This window comes from Rutilus rutilus (assembly GCF_951802725.1).
Source record: "Rutilus rutilus genome assembly, chromosome: 13".
Lineage (NCBI taxonomy): Eukaryota > Metazoa > Chordata > Actinopteri > Cypriniformes > Leuciscidae > Rutilus > Rutilus rutilus.
Window position 1 is genome coordinate 38,039,500 of NC_140218.1, and position 13,147 is coordinate 38,052,646.

Below are 13,147 nucleotides of genomic sequence, written 5' to 3' on the forward strand. Positions count from 1 at the left end.
CACGTCGCAACATTTGACATATTTGCGTTTTAAACTATGAAGGCGAGCACTTTGAGCGAAGGTGAGTTATGTCGGTGGAGAAGTACTATCAAATCCCATTCAATTTTTCACTATAGAAAGTGAAACTAAAAATTGACCGATGAGAGCTGAATCTAGGCTACTTAACATGTGCTGATAACGTATAGGCCTAACCTTAATTTATTTTCTTAATATTTCTCTTGTGGCCCATGGTGAAAAAAATTAGAATTATTTCATGTTAAACACGTTGTTTTTTAAATGAGGACTAATATAACATCTTCATCGCTGCGCGTCGGTTATGCAGTGATGCGCTATGAGATTATTGCGGGGCTAATTAATTGTAGCCTAATATTGATTTGATAATAAAAGTAGCCTAATAATTGTAACAGACCTTATGTTTGATTGTGTATATGCACATTAATTCTGGATGTGCTGGCGCTCGTTCTATGTGTGCAATGCATTTTAACCTCAGGGCTAGTAGATAGGCAATTAAGGTCATGCATTGCGTAGCCTACTTGGGGTGTCACGGTCTTCGGATTTTCCTCTCACATGTGTGTGAAAAGACGTTTAATAGCCTAAAGTAAAGAACAGTTCAGGCAGTTCTCGTTTATTGTTATCTTATTCATAAAGTGTTTAGGCGAACCCTGCACGAACGCTCAGTCACATAATCATCATTCAGATCACCGCAAGGGGGGCTTGAGATCATCTTAGGGGGGGCTAAGCCCCCCCAAGCCCCCCCTTGACGCCGGGCCTGCATTGGAGGCTTTCAGGATTCGATCAAATTGCTCCCACATCAAAGAAACTCAACAAACACTCCTCAGCTAAATCCTTTAACACCAGCTTGTTCCCATACACCCAAACCTACAGGCACACCTGATCCACTTTAACTTCATCAATCCACTAGCAGAAATATTTCCATTCTCACTGCCGCAGCTCATCCACCCACTCGCACATGCAGGAACCAACTCCACTACTGACTGCGGAAACAGCAGTACTACCTCAGCTCCCACAGAAGTGCCGTTTCTCCATCCAAAGAGCTGGCACGGCTGCAGCAGTATTATCTCCTCTGCTCCCGCAGGACCTCAATTTCTCTGGCTAAATTTCTCCACTGCCGCAGCAGTGATGTTCTCTCACGCTCCCGCAGGAGCTCAGTTACTCCATCCCAGTGGCGGCTGGTGGGTTTTAAAATAGAGGAGGCACACAAAATTTTAGCGGTCAGATTTTTTACTACTTTAAAATGGCTTTTTTGGTCACTTATATACTTGAATATTTATAGAAAACAACACAGAAATCAAGACAATACAAATATAAGTTACCTCAACTAGTCCTACCCTATCACTTGAAGCAAAAAAGCCATCCTTCTGTCCTTTTAAATGTCAAAAGAGCGTGTTAAAAGAGCACATTCGGACGTTTAGTGAAGCTGATTGCTGTACCCTATATCCAACTTAGGCAGGGGGTCTTTGTAGCTGTTGTTTGAATAGTAGTTTAGTAAATTTGTTTGCGATGAAATATTCAATATCTCTACTCTCCATAGTTACATCAGCGGTAGCAGTTCAAACTAATATCACGTAATCTACGTCTTGTCGATGATTGGTTGACACACCAAGGGAAGCAAGCCTCCTCTGCCATGTTACTTTTCTCAACACTCCTAATCGATGAAAGTGAAGTACTCAATGGTGATTGGCTAATTTTTGTTCCAACAGAGGCACAAGTCTCCGGCTAAGGATTTGCCTCCCCCTCCCTTTCTCTATCCCCTCAGATTCGCGTTTCGCAGATTCGGCACATTCTGGGAAGAAGTGCGCGGTGTTTACATTTACAGAGGTGAAATTACAAACAACAAATACACATTCTGAGACATATAATTTTGAGTAGGTTGTGCCTCCCCTGACGAGCCACACTGCTCCATCCAAACTTACTCCACTGCCGCAGCCGTGTTATCTCTAACACTCCAGCAGGAGCTCAGCTCTCCGTCCAACTTATCTTTTGGATAGTTGGGAAACGCAAGCCGGAAAGCAAGTTTGCTGCAGCAGTGTCATCTCCGCTCCCGCAAGAGCTTCGCTTCTCCGTATAACCCTGACATCACCTCTCCTGCTCCTGCAAGAGCTCACCTATGTGCAACCTCCCACAGCTGACTACCAGTGAGGCTCACCCTCCTGATGCCACGACCATCAAACTCTCATCCAAAGACACAAGAAGCCCTCCCGATCCAGTGACTAACCGCCTTCCTACGATTGGCACACTTTTCAGCTTTGTGCTCGGCAAGTTTTTGGGGGGCTATCAACATCCTCTCAGACAGCACGCCAAATACACATACCATTTATTCTATCTGACTTATTTGTAAGTGTGAACTTGTGAAATTATGTTTTACGTTCAAATGATCTATCCAATCAACTCATCAGTAATTACCACGTCAATCCTATCAGCATTAGAGGAAGCCTATATATATATACACAGTCTACTCACCTACATTTGTTGACAGTTTTCAGCATCCCTCCACCACCCCGAACCACCACATCCTACAAAAGCCAGGAATACAGGCGGATACTCTGGGTTTGGGCCAAATACCTCAAATAGCTCGGTGCCCTCCTCTCAGACAGCACGCCAAATACACATACCATTTACTCTATCTGACTTATCTGTAAGTCACAAGTTGAAAACATTAAAGACAGCTGTCAATCATCTCGTCCCAGCAATTTCCCCCCAAGGTCAGACCGTGCACTGCCAAGAGCTACATCTCAGACTCTACAGGCCTCAGTTAACATGTTAAAAGTTAAAGTTCATGACAGTACAATTAGAAAAAGACTGAACAAGTATGTCATGTTTGGAAGGGTTGCCGGAAGAAAGCCTCTTCTCTCTAGAAAGAACATGGCAGCACGGCTTAGAATGGCAAAGTTGCATCTGAACAAACTACAAGACTTCTGGATTAATGTCCTTTGGACAGATGAGACCAAAGTGGAGATGTTTAGCCATAATGCATAGCGCCAAGTTAGGCGAAAACTAAACACAGCATATCAGCAAAAACACCTCATACCAACTGTCCATCACGCTAATGGAGGGGTGATGCTTTGGTCTTGTTTTGCAGCCACAGGACCCGGGCACCTTCAGTCATTGAGTCGAGCATGAACTCTTCTGCATACCAATGTATTCTAGAGTCAAACGTGAGGCCGTCTGTCTGACAGCTAAAGCTTGCCGAAACTGGGCCATTCAACAGGACAATGATCCCAAGCACACCAGCAAATCAACACCCGGCCCAGTCAAAGTCCAGACCTCAACCCTACTGACATGTTGCAGCGGGACCTTAAGAGAGCTGTGCATTAACAGATGCCTCAATGAACTGGGGGTATTCTAGAGAGCAAGGCTATCTTACCATCAAACATGCCCTGATCTCTTTATCTTTATGTACACAATAATACTCTTTACATTGTAATCCTTTTATGTGCTGATACGTAAAACCATACATTTTTTTAGAGGGTGTACTTTCTTTTTCACATGACTGTAGAACATATTTTTTAGTGCTTACAAAGTACTTATTCAAAGTAAGTATCTACTCTAGAGAGTATGCATTTTAAACTCAATGGAGTCTCAATATCATCATCATTCCTTTTTTTTTTTTTACCATTAAGTTTCCATAATAAAATTGTTATATTTAAAACATTAATATTATAATATGAATGCAATTATAATTGCAGTGTAAATGCATTTATGGGCACCTGTGAAAATAAATGTAAATCCCACTTTAGATGCAGCTTCTGTGCCACTTCTGCAGAGCAAAGCTGGCTTCTGTAGGTACGGCTCAGTCCAGCCCTGTATTATACCACGGCACTAAACATGTTCATATACCACACTATTACCATCATTTTAAAGTACTAATACAAAGACCTGTATTACCATCATGCATGTTCCATAAACGAAGATAATAATATTTTATAAAATTAGTGATTATATTTATATTTACACATTTTCATTCATTTCAGTCATCAAACCATAGTCAGTTTCCACATAGAAACTTCATTCATCATACTTTTGTGTGTACTCTACCTTATACTTCCAAAGGCTGATAAGCAAAGAAACAAAACCTTATTATTTCAGTGAGAGACGGTGAGCGCTGGGAAAATAGCCAAGCGGCAGCGATCCTTCACAATCACTAGCATGAGCTACAAAACACTTCTACACTCCTAACTACAGTCGTGTCTCCTTTTCCTCATGCTTCGCTTGACCTCAGGGGACTTGACAGATCTGAAACCTTGTTAAATTGGGAAAGGATTAGTGCTCAGTTTTGAAGAACAGAAAATGTACAAAACATACACCTTTCCCTTATTATTAATGAAATGCAGAAATGAAAGTATAAGCCAAATGAAAGTTCACTTTAATTATTACTTTAAAAGGCATTTAATCATGTGTGCAGAAAACAGGATCAATTTGTTTTAAAACAACAAAAGAACAATAAATGAACAGCAACATTAGTTTTTTTTTTTATTCTAGAATATTTCATGGAGGGTTAATTTAAGGTCACGTGGAAAAAGGTAAAAAGCTTTAATTATAAGTTAGGAGTTAATGCATGTGCCGAACATACAGAGAATCTCTAAGGAACTGATTTATACAAACTCTGGTCATAGAGATTATTTAGTTATTAATGACTCTATTTTATATCAATGCAGATTTAAAACAAATATTTTTGAACTTGGCCATTTCCATTAGCTTCATAAAAGACAAGCCCCTTCATTAGAGTTCAGGGCTGCATTTCCCAGAAGACCCGTAAGCCTAAATTGTTGATCGTAGAACAATTGCCATCAATGGTCTTCGCTCACGGTGCTTTTGAGAAAAACAGCCCAGAGTAATCATCAAAACATGTTTTGGGACAACATCAGCAGAAACACAGCACATCTGCTCAAAACCAGTATCCGAACCAAATGTATTCACTATGGAAATATTTATCAATAGTTGTTTATTAGTTGAATGTAAAAATGACATTCTTCTTTCACAGTTTCAGTTAAAAAACAAATCTTGGGTCACAAAACTGAATCTGAAAGCATGGACAAATCAACGTTCAACCAAGAATAAACCAGCGATAAGAAGACCCCGCCACTGCAGGTTACGGCAACATTCCCGGTAACTGAACTGGTACACAGAAAACACAAGCCTTTCTTTAGAAAACAACAGGTCAAATCATCATCTCATCTTATAATAAGTTCATAAAGTGTCCATTTTCAGTGCGTTATCATTATATTCAGGAATTCATGGGCGAGCTATGAACTCGTGTCCACCATATCCATTGGCTCTTCCTTCTCTGATCCGTTTGATTGGTTGCCGTTTATTCCATTGTTCTGGTGGTCTCCTGCTGGGCCGCTCTTCTCCCTCTGGCCGCAGTCAGGCCCGGGACCCTTCTCAGACGGTGCCGGAGAGCTGTGTTTAGGGCTGTCGGTCACTGTCCTGTCCGCACTCGTCCCTGAGGCGGTCTCCTCGAGCTCCTTCTGCGAGTCGGCTGGACTGTCCATCTCATCCCGAGAGTCGTCGCAGTCGCTCGATCCCGCAGTAGATCCAGCGACACACTCCCAGAGGGGGTTCGAAGCCTCTTCGACTCGCTCAGCTGTTTGAGTGACTTCAGGGAGCGTTCCTCCTTCCGCACTGCTTGGTTCAAGGCTAGCGATCTCTCCGTTGTTAGCACTGGCGTCATTATTGAGCGGTAACTCTACAGGAGGAGCATCTGGACTTGGCTCATGATCTTCTGGTGAGCCCTCAGAGTGTTTCTCAGAGTCATCTCTCATTACGGAGTCACCGTCGCCTTGCTTCTTTGCATCTGTACCGTCGCCAACTGGCTTGCTGTGTTTGGGCTCGCTTGCGTCCTCTCCATCCTTGTGTTTGTATCGTGAATGACCTTCGTCAGTGGTTGCGCTCTCTCCGCTGCCAGCTAAAGAGTTCTGCCGCTTCTCGGACTTCTTCTTGAAGCGTTTTTGGATTTTTCTGGGGCACCACACAAACTTGTCTTTGGGCTCAAAGTGCTGGAAGGCGAAGCGGACCAGCTTCCTGCGCTCACGCTTGTCCCGCACGGCGAACAGAAAGTAGTCGAGGACGCTGCGCTTAACGCCGCTGAGGGTCTTCCTGACGAGGGTCTCCTCGAGGAAAAAGCGCACAAGAGGGGCTTGGAAATGCTCAAACCCCAGCTCTCCCAGGCTCTTGAGGATCCTGGTGATCCGCAGGTTATTGTGCATGTTTCTGAAAGCAAATAATACATTCTTTTTCAGTTATGTGTGAAATAAAGACACAATCACACGAAAAAAAGAGAGAGAAAAATCACTCAGTTACTTGGATGGTTAAATACATAATTATACACCCTATAAGCCCACTTGCAATTTTGAAATATAACTATTATTATTTATTTTGTAGCAAACGCATGTTTTTTACTGTCATTTCATTTCTTATTTGGAGCCGACACAGTCACTTTGCGGTCTAAAAAGACAAAAACTGATGACAAATCTGGTTTAGTATTAATAAAAAAAGAAAGAAAAGAGATTAAGGGATTAATAAATCTGTTGCAACCTGATACGACTTTGTATCTTTGAAGAATTGAAAAGATTGATTTCATTAGGCATTGCCTGAGTGATGCTTACAAACATAAGCAAGAAACAAATATTACTAAAAGCTGTTGATAGCCACATTAAAAAATCTGCCAAAATACAATTTAATGCTCTGTCTGAAAATATATTACCGTTTTGTCAAGTGGGCTTATTAGGAACAGCTCAATTGACTCCTATTGACTAAAACCTTCGTTTTATATCTATAAGAAAACATGGAAAACTGACAGACCTAAGAGGCTCAATTTATTGACCTTGTGAAGTACATCTGAAAACATGAGACCTGTGTCATTATACTCCAGCTCAGCATTTCAATAGTTTTAATTAGTGTGCTGGAATTGTAAACCAGAGTTAATAGTAATTAAAACGCAGCAGCATAATAGCCATTACAGCAGTGGTGCCAAACTCAGTCCAGTTCAGCTTCAAGCCTAATGAAACACACATGATCAAGCTAATCAAGTCCTTCAGGATTATTCGAACACTACAGGGTTGAAACGTTTAATCCATTTTGCATGCCCTTCCCCTCGCTTTCTTCATTATCTTTGCACGTTGTGTGTTTTTGCAGTAATTTTGTGGTAAATAGCAAACCAGTACCACATATGCCCCAAAAGACAGCATAAATGTACAGTTGAGAAGTAAATAAAAAAAATAAAAAATAAAAAGTATATTTTTTCCCCACTCGCTCTGTAAATGTGTCTGAGCGGACCCCACAGACCCTGAGTGTAGTGAGAGATGAGGACTGTGTGAGGGTGTGACGGTAGCTACAACCATAAAATGCAGTTAAATGTCAAAATAACTAGATCATATCATACACTAGAGTGGAGTGGGGTGGGGGTCTGCTGTGACGTCACAATCGTGTTGCATTGTGGTCGCTGGATCTGCCTAAAGTGCAGACTTGCTCCCTCAAAGCGAGGGTCTGTCCAAATACACTTCCCTTGAAGTTGAACGCTCCTCAAAATGGCGGTGGGTATTCCCCGAGGGGACGTTCAGCACCAGAGGAGAGGAGTTAAACGCAGCCCAGTTACATGTGTGTGTTGGAGCAGGGGTGAAACTAAACTCAGCAGGACTCTGGCACTGATACATTTACATTTACATTTACATTTATTCATTTAGCTGACGCTTTTATCCAAAGCGACTTACAATTGCTATATGTCAGAGGTCGCACGCCTCTGGAGCAACTAGGGGTTAAGTGTCTTGCTCAGGGACACATTGGTGTCTCACAGTGGATTCGAACCCGGGTCTCTCACACCAAAGGCATGTGTCTTATCCATTGCGCCACACCACCGCAGTGATACACACTGATGCTAAACAATGAGAAGTAAAAGGATGCCTTATGCCTTAACATTAGCATCACAGCCTTCCTCTGTCAGTCACATGGATATAATTCCACAGATATAATAACCCTAACCATTACAGAACAGATGCAGTCAAATCATTTACATAATGACCAGCGCAATCTACCAGTTTAATCTAGTTTAAACATCTGGTTTAAGACGTGCTGGTAAATAATGGCGCAAACACCAGTAAATCACCTTGCGTGATTAATTTAATTACCCTCCTCCTTAAATACTGAGTCTGAAAGGAAAACTTCTACAGATGCATATGTAATGAGGTCAGCCGCAAGAGTAACCCTGTCCACGCCTTTTCAACGCTAAAACTGCGTGTCTTTAGTAAATCCTGACAGTAGTTTAACGCCTGAAGAGGGTTTGTGCTGGAGCGAGCTGTCGGTAAACCTGGCCCTCAATCTGTGTCATATGAAGCTCTTTAATGTTTCCTTTTCCTTTAGTGTGTAATGTCTCTGTGCCAGTGTAAGATCTGTAAAGTTACTCAGCTCATAGTCTCCCACACAGGGATGTATTCTAACAGAGAGCACTGATCCAGACCTGCCTAAAGTATTGAATGGTCATTGGTCAGCTTTGTCTTGGATATCGGTTATAGTCACTGAAAATGTACAAAAAGAAGAATTGACCACTAACCAACACCTGAGACAATATCTTCACGACTGATACCTGCACAAAACAGAGATCTAATGCAGATTTCATCTGTACACTAAAGGAAAATAAACGCGTTTTAAGAACAGGAGACCTGATGAATGAGCCCAAGGTCTGAGCGGTCTCAGGATCCTCACCTCTCCAGATTGGCGAACCGCTCCCTCCAGTTCTCGGCGCGCTTCACCTCCCCAGTGTCTCTGTTGAGCAGCTGTAGACCGTAGAAGCCGAGCATGAGCTCGTAGGAATCCAGGAGACGACTCTTAGCTTCCTCGCTCTCCCTGAACGCCTGCGGACAACGGGGCGAGAGACACAGCTTCACACAGTCCAGTACACACACACACACACACACACACACAGGAGAAGCGTCTGGAGTCTCTGCCACCGTGTTCATCAGCGCTTCACTTTAAGACTCACTTGGATCTCTTTCTTGGTGAGCTCTGCTGCCATGTAGTTCACGCCCGGCTCCCGCAGAGGAAACAACCTACGAGCAACACAGACTCGCTTTTACAGAGCACTTCATCCGCACACTTTTCCAGATCACAAATCTACGGTGGCCGAGAAGTGCAAAGCAAACCACAATTCCCAAAACAAAACAACAAATTTATAAACGTAATGGAAAGAATAACAGCAATTGAACAAGTTAGAAAGCACGAAACATGCGAATCGACTCGCCACAGTCTGCTGTACCTCCTGCAAGTCTCGATTGGCAGATGTCTCGTCCAATCAGCGGTCAGTATTCCATTCGCCACATACACCTTTTCCATTGTGTCTGACTTGTCGTTGTGTTTTCTGATTTGTTATTTTGTTTTTGGAATTGTTGTTGTGGTGTTTTCTAACTAGTCTTTCCATTGCCTTTATAATTTGTTGGTTTGTTTTTAGATTTGTGGTTTGTTTTGCACTTCTGGGCCACCGTACAAATCCCATCAAACCCTGCTAAACAAGATCAGGTTAAAGAGGTGCTTCTTACCACTGAATGTAGGAATGAACTCGCTCCAGTCTTTTGTAATCCGTCCTCCACTCGGTGTGAAACGCCTCGATCGACACATCTAAAGCACAACACAAGAGCTCAGATGAAGAGCAACACACCTTTGCTTTGGGACTCGCTATCGCAGCTCAAGAGGAAGCAAAGACGTACCATCAGGCGAAGACTTGATTTCATTTAGATAGAACTTTAGATTGGTCATTCGCTCCTCTGGGCATTCCTCTTCATTGATATTCTGTAAAGAGATGAAGAGAGATCATCACATCACCAGGTCAGTTTTACGAGTTTAAAGTGCACTTGTGGTGGACTCTTACTGGATATCCATGTCTGTAGTTCTGCATGTCCTTGGCGGCTCTGAGGTTTCTGGAGGAAGAGTTGGACCACTGCAAAGACCAAAGGCCCAAACATTAGTTTCAGCTCCCTTTAATAATTGGCTGCATCCCAATTCCCAAACTATCCATGCTGGAGTGAGAGAACAGTGGTTTGCAGACGTTTCCGACCGTTCCAAGTCTCTTGCATTTACCAACATCAAATATCAAAATATGATATTAAAGAGATGGTATAATGCCCTTTTCACAAGATGTAAAATAAGTCTCTGATGTCCCCAGAGTGTGTGTGTGACGTTTTAGCTCAAAATACCCCACAGATATTTTATATAGCATGTTAAAATTGGGTTAGGGTGAGCAAAAATGCATCGTTTTGTGTCTGGCCCTTTAAATGCAAATGAGCCACTGCTCCCGGCACAAGCGATCTCTTTAAAAGAAAATATCTCCCTTTGCTTTGAACTTTGAGCGTCGTAACTTTGCAGATGTTGTTTATGCTCAAACAGCAACATTACACACTAACTAAAGTTAGAAAAGTGAAATCATAATCACCCACCCCTTTAATCAAAATGTGGTTATTACGACTATCCCTGTAGCCAATCACATTTTGCAAACCCTTCTCAATTATTACAATCCAAAAAGTGGACGCAACTTTAAACAGAAGCTCATCTGTTTACATCCCGCACTGCCGATGGAAATGTAAATCTTACAGATGCATTAAGACATATTAAATAACATAAACACTGAAAGTAGTAAATGGAATAAAATATAGTCGCAAGCAGCATCGGTGTACAACTGCCATGTCAATGCATGTAAAGGTCAACAGTCCTGAATCTTCACTAATACTGATCTGATAAAGCAACTAAAAAACTACAAAACTACATGCCGTTCCAAAAGGGACAACGACTGACTTCAGGAGGACATCAGGAAATGTTCAGCCACTGATGAGAAACAAGGACTTCAAACGACGTCTCATAATGCTGTCCCTCGAGAGGAGCATCAGAAGCTCATGACGTGTGTCCCGTTGTCTTCGTGCTTACAAGATATAGGCCAGTTAAAAATATCTGCTGAATGATTAAAGTAAGCTAATAGCAGCTGGAATTGAATTTGGTCCCTGGAAGCTATTTTTTTGTTGTTTTTCATAGCTTGATACACATCAGTTTCACTTTCCATGATCAAACGGTTGCAGATTTATGAGTTTTTAGTTGGCCTTATGGGAAGAAGTCCTGCTGTCCACATGCATGTGTGTCATTACGTACGGTCATGCTGGGAAGGTCCCAGACGGGCACCAGTTTGGGCAAGTTTAGGATCTTTTACTACAGATCGCAGACACCCAACAATACGGGTTGGACCGCTAAAAATAATGTTACAAATTAAATTAAATTCAAGCAAGCCGAACACCACAGCTTGAGGTTTTGTATTCGTGATACTCTGAAAATAGTGTGCCGAAGGAAAAGTGTCCAGTGAATTTTCTAAATGTTTTTTTTTTGCTACTATTGTCCGCAACCAACAGCACCACACTGATTTTTGAGTAGCTTGTGTTGGTTTTCTATTGACTTTTTCAATTCCAGAGAAATGAGTTACAAAAGAAGCGACAGGCGACGCGGCCACAGCAGTTTAACATGTTTGAACCAAAGAGTGAAGTAATAATGCATCTTTTTCTATTGAAATACAGGACACGCTGAACTCTTTTTAGGCAGCAGCCTTTGGCTTAAATCACAGCTGTGAACTATGTTTTGCTACTTGAAATGTGTTTCTTTAAGCCTTTAAAACAATGACATTGTTGTAGTGTCTTCCTCCACTTGAAGGTGTCCGTCATCAGTGTCGTAGACTCGTACTCTCCTTCAACTAATCATTATCAGGCCTGTTTCAAGGCCATATGATATCTGAGCCTCATCTAAAGTGCAGAGACACAGGGAATAGTGTAAATGTGCCGTGTCTCACACACACACCCTAATAGAAACATTCCTCCACAACACCACCTCTGTTTAGTTTTATGTAAATACAAAATATGCTTTTATTGAGCTATTTATTCTCAAAGCTCTTAAGTTAGGTTGTAGATTGTGAATGCGCTGAAGCACAAGACTGCAATTGGTCATTTCTAAAATTCCCACCATTTTAAAAAGCAGGTGCACAAGATTAAAATACCATGAATGAACCAATAACTGACTTTAGCCTGGGCCGTATTTCATGTACATTCGTATAGTATAGTCGCATACAGTCCGGTCTAAAAACCCAATATATTTAGCATTATTGCTCATTTTTATGATAATAGTGTGGTTTTGAAGAACGCGACTTGTTTTCATCTGCGGCCCAGCAGATGACGTGCAGATCGGCGGCGAGTGACGTACTTCCGGTCAGCAGAGCTTACGTTAAATAACTAGCTAACATGCTATTCTACAAAACACACGCAAACAATTAAAGTAAACCTACTGCAAATAATGTCAAAATGGTTTATTTAGACACTTCCCGCTAGTGCTCGTTTCAGAGGACAAGGTGCGCGTGGAGGTTTCGGCGCGCCAGACGTCAACACACACAGATATACACTAGATGAAACACACCGCCCAATGGACAATATAGAATAAAACAGTGGTTCACAGATGTGTGTGTGTGTGTGTGTGTGTGTGAGAGAGAGAGAGAGAGAGAGAGAGAGAGAGAGAGAGAGAGAGAGAGAGACATACGAATGCGGGCCGTGTTTTCTTGCTGCGGCCGGTGTTTTCCAGCTCGTCCCCGTCGCTCTCCGTGTCCCAGGTGGAGTCATATTCACACACCAGATCGTCGTCCATCCCTACAGGTCATATGAGTGATGGTGCATGTGATGAAAGCCCTGGGGTTTGATGAGAGTCCGCACGGCTCCATTGGATGTGCAGATGATGATGTCCGCGCGCGCGCTGCTCGCTCACTGACTGCGCTCGTCATCACTCACGCCCGCGCGCTGCTCGTCACAGAAGCCCTGTATGCGGAGTGTTATACGGTGACCTTCTTTTGCTGTTGTTGTTATCATTATTACAGGGGTGTCAAACTCACAAGCACTCATGCTCCTCTTATCACCAGTATTTGGGGTCAATAAAAGAGCTCACACGTGGTAATTCCAAAGACCAGAGGTCTATAAAATGCATGGACAATAAAAAACACAGGTAATATAATATTAAGGTTCAAGAATCAACAACAATATTAACAAGAAAAAAAATAGGCCTATCTACTGGCTGGATGCCTTAACCCTCACCCTTCCATCACGGGTCAAAATGACCTGAAGCCCTA

The 13,147-nt window shown here is 42.4% G+C and overlaps 1 protein-coding gene across 1 annotated transcript; it reads right to left on the minus strand.

Annotated features, from left to right (window-relative positions):
* Positions 1 to 4,946: 4,946 nt before the first annotated feature.
* ogfr (opioid growth factor receptor) lies at positions 4,947 to 12,938 on the minus strand. Its single transcript, XM_084427230.1, has 7 exons — positions 12,568 to 12,938; positions 9,878 to 9,946; positions 9,717 to 9,798; positions 9,549 to 9,627; positions 8,996 to 9,062; positions 8,719 to 8,867; positions 4,947 to 6,231 (listed from the first exon to the last, which is right to left on the minus strand). Exons 1-7 carry the CDS (start codon positions 12,670 to 12,672, stop codon positions 5,265 to 5,267), a joined length of 1,518 nt encoding a protein of 505 aa, XP_084283356.1. The 5' UTR covers positions 12,673 to 12,938; the 3' UTR covers positions 4,947 to 5,264.
* Positions 12,939 to 13,147: the final 209 nt, after the last annotated feature.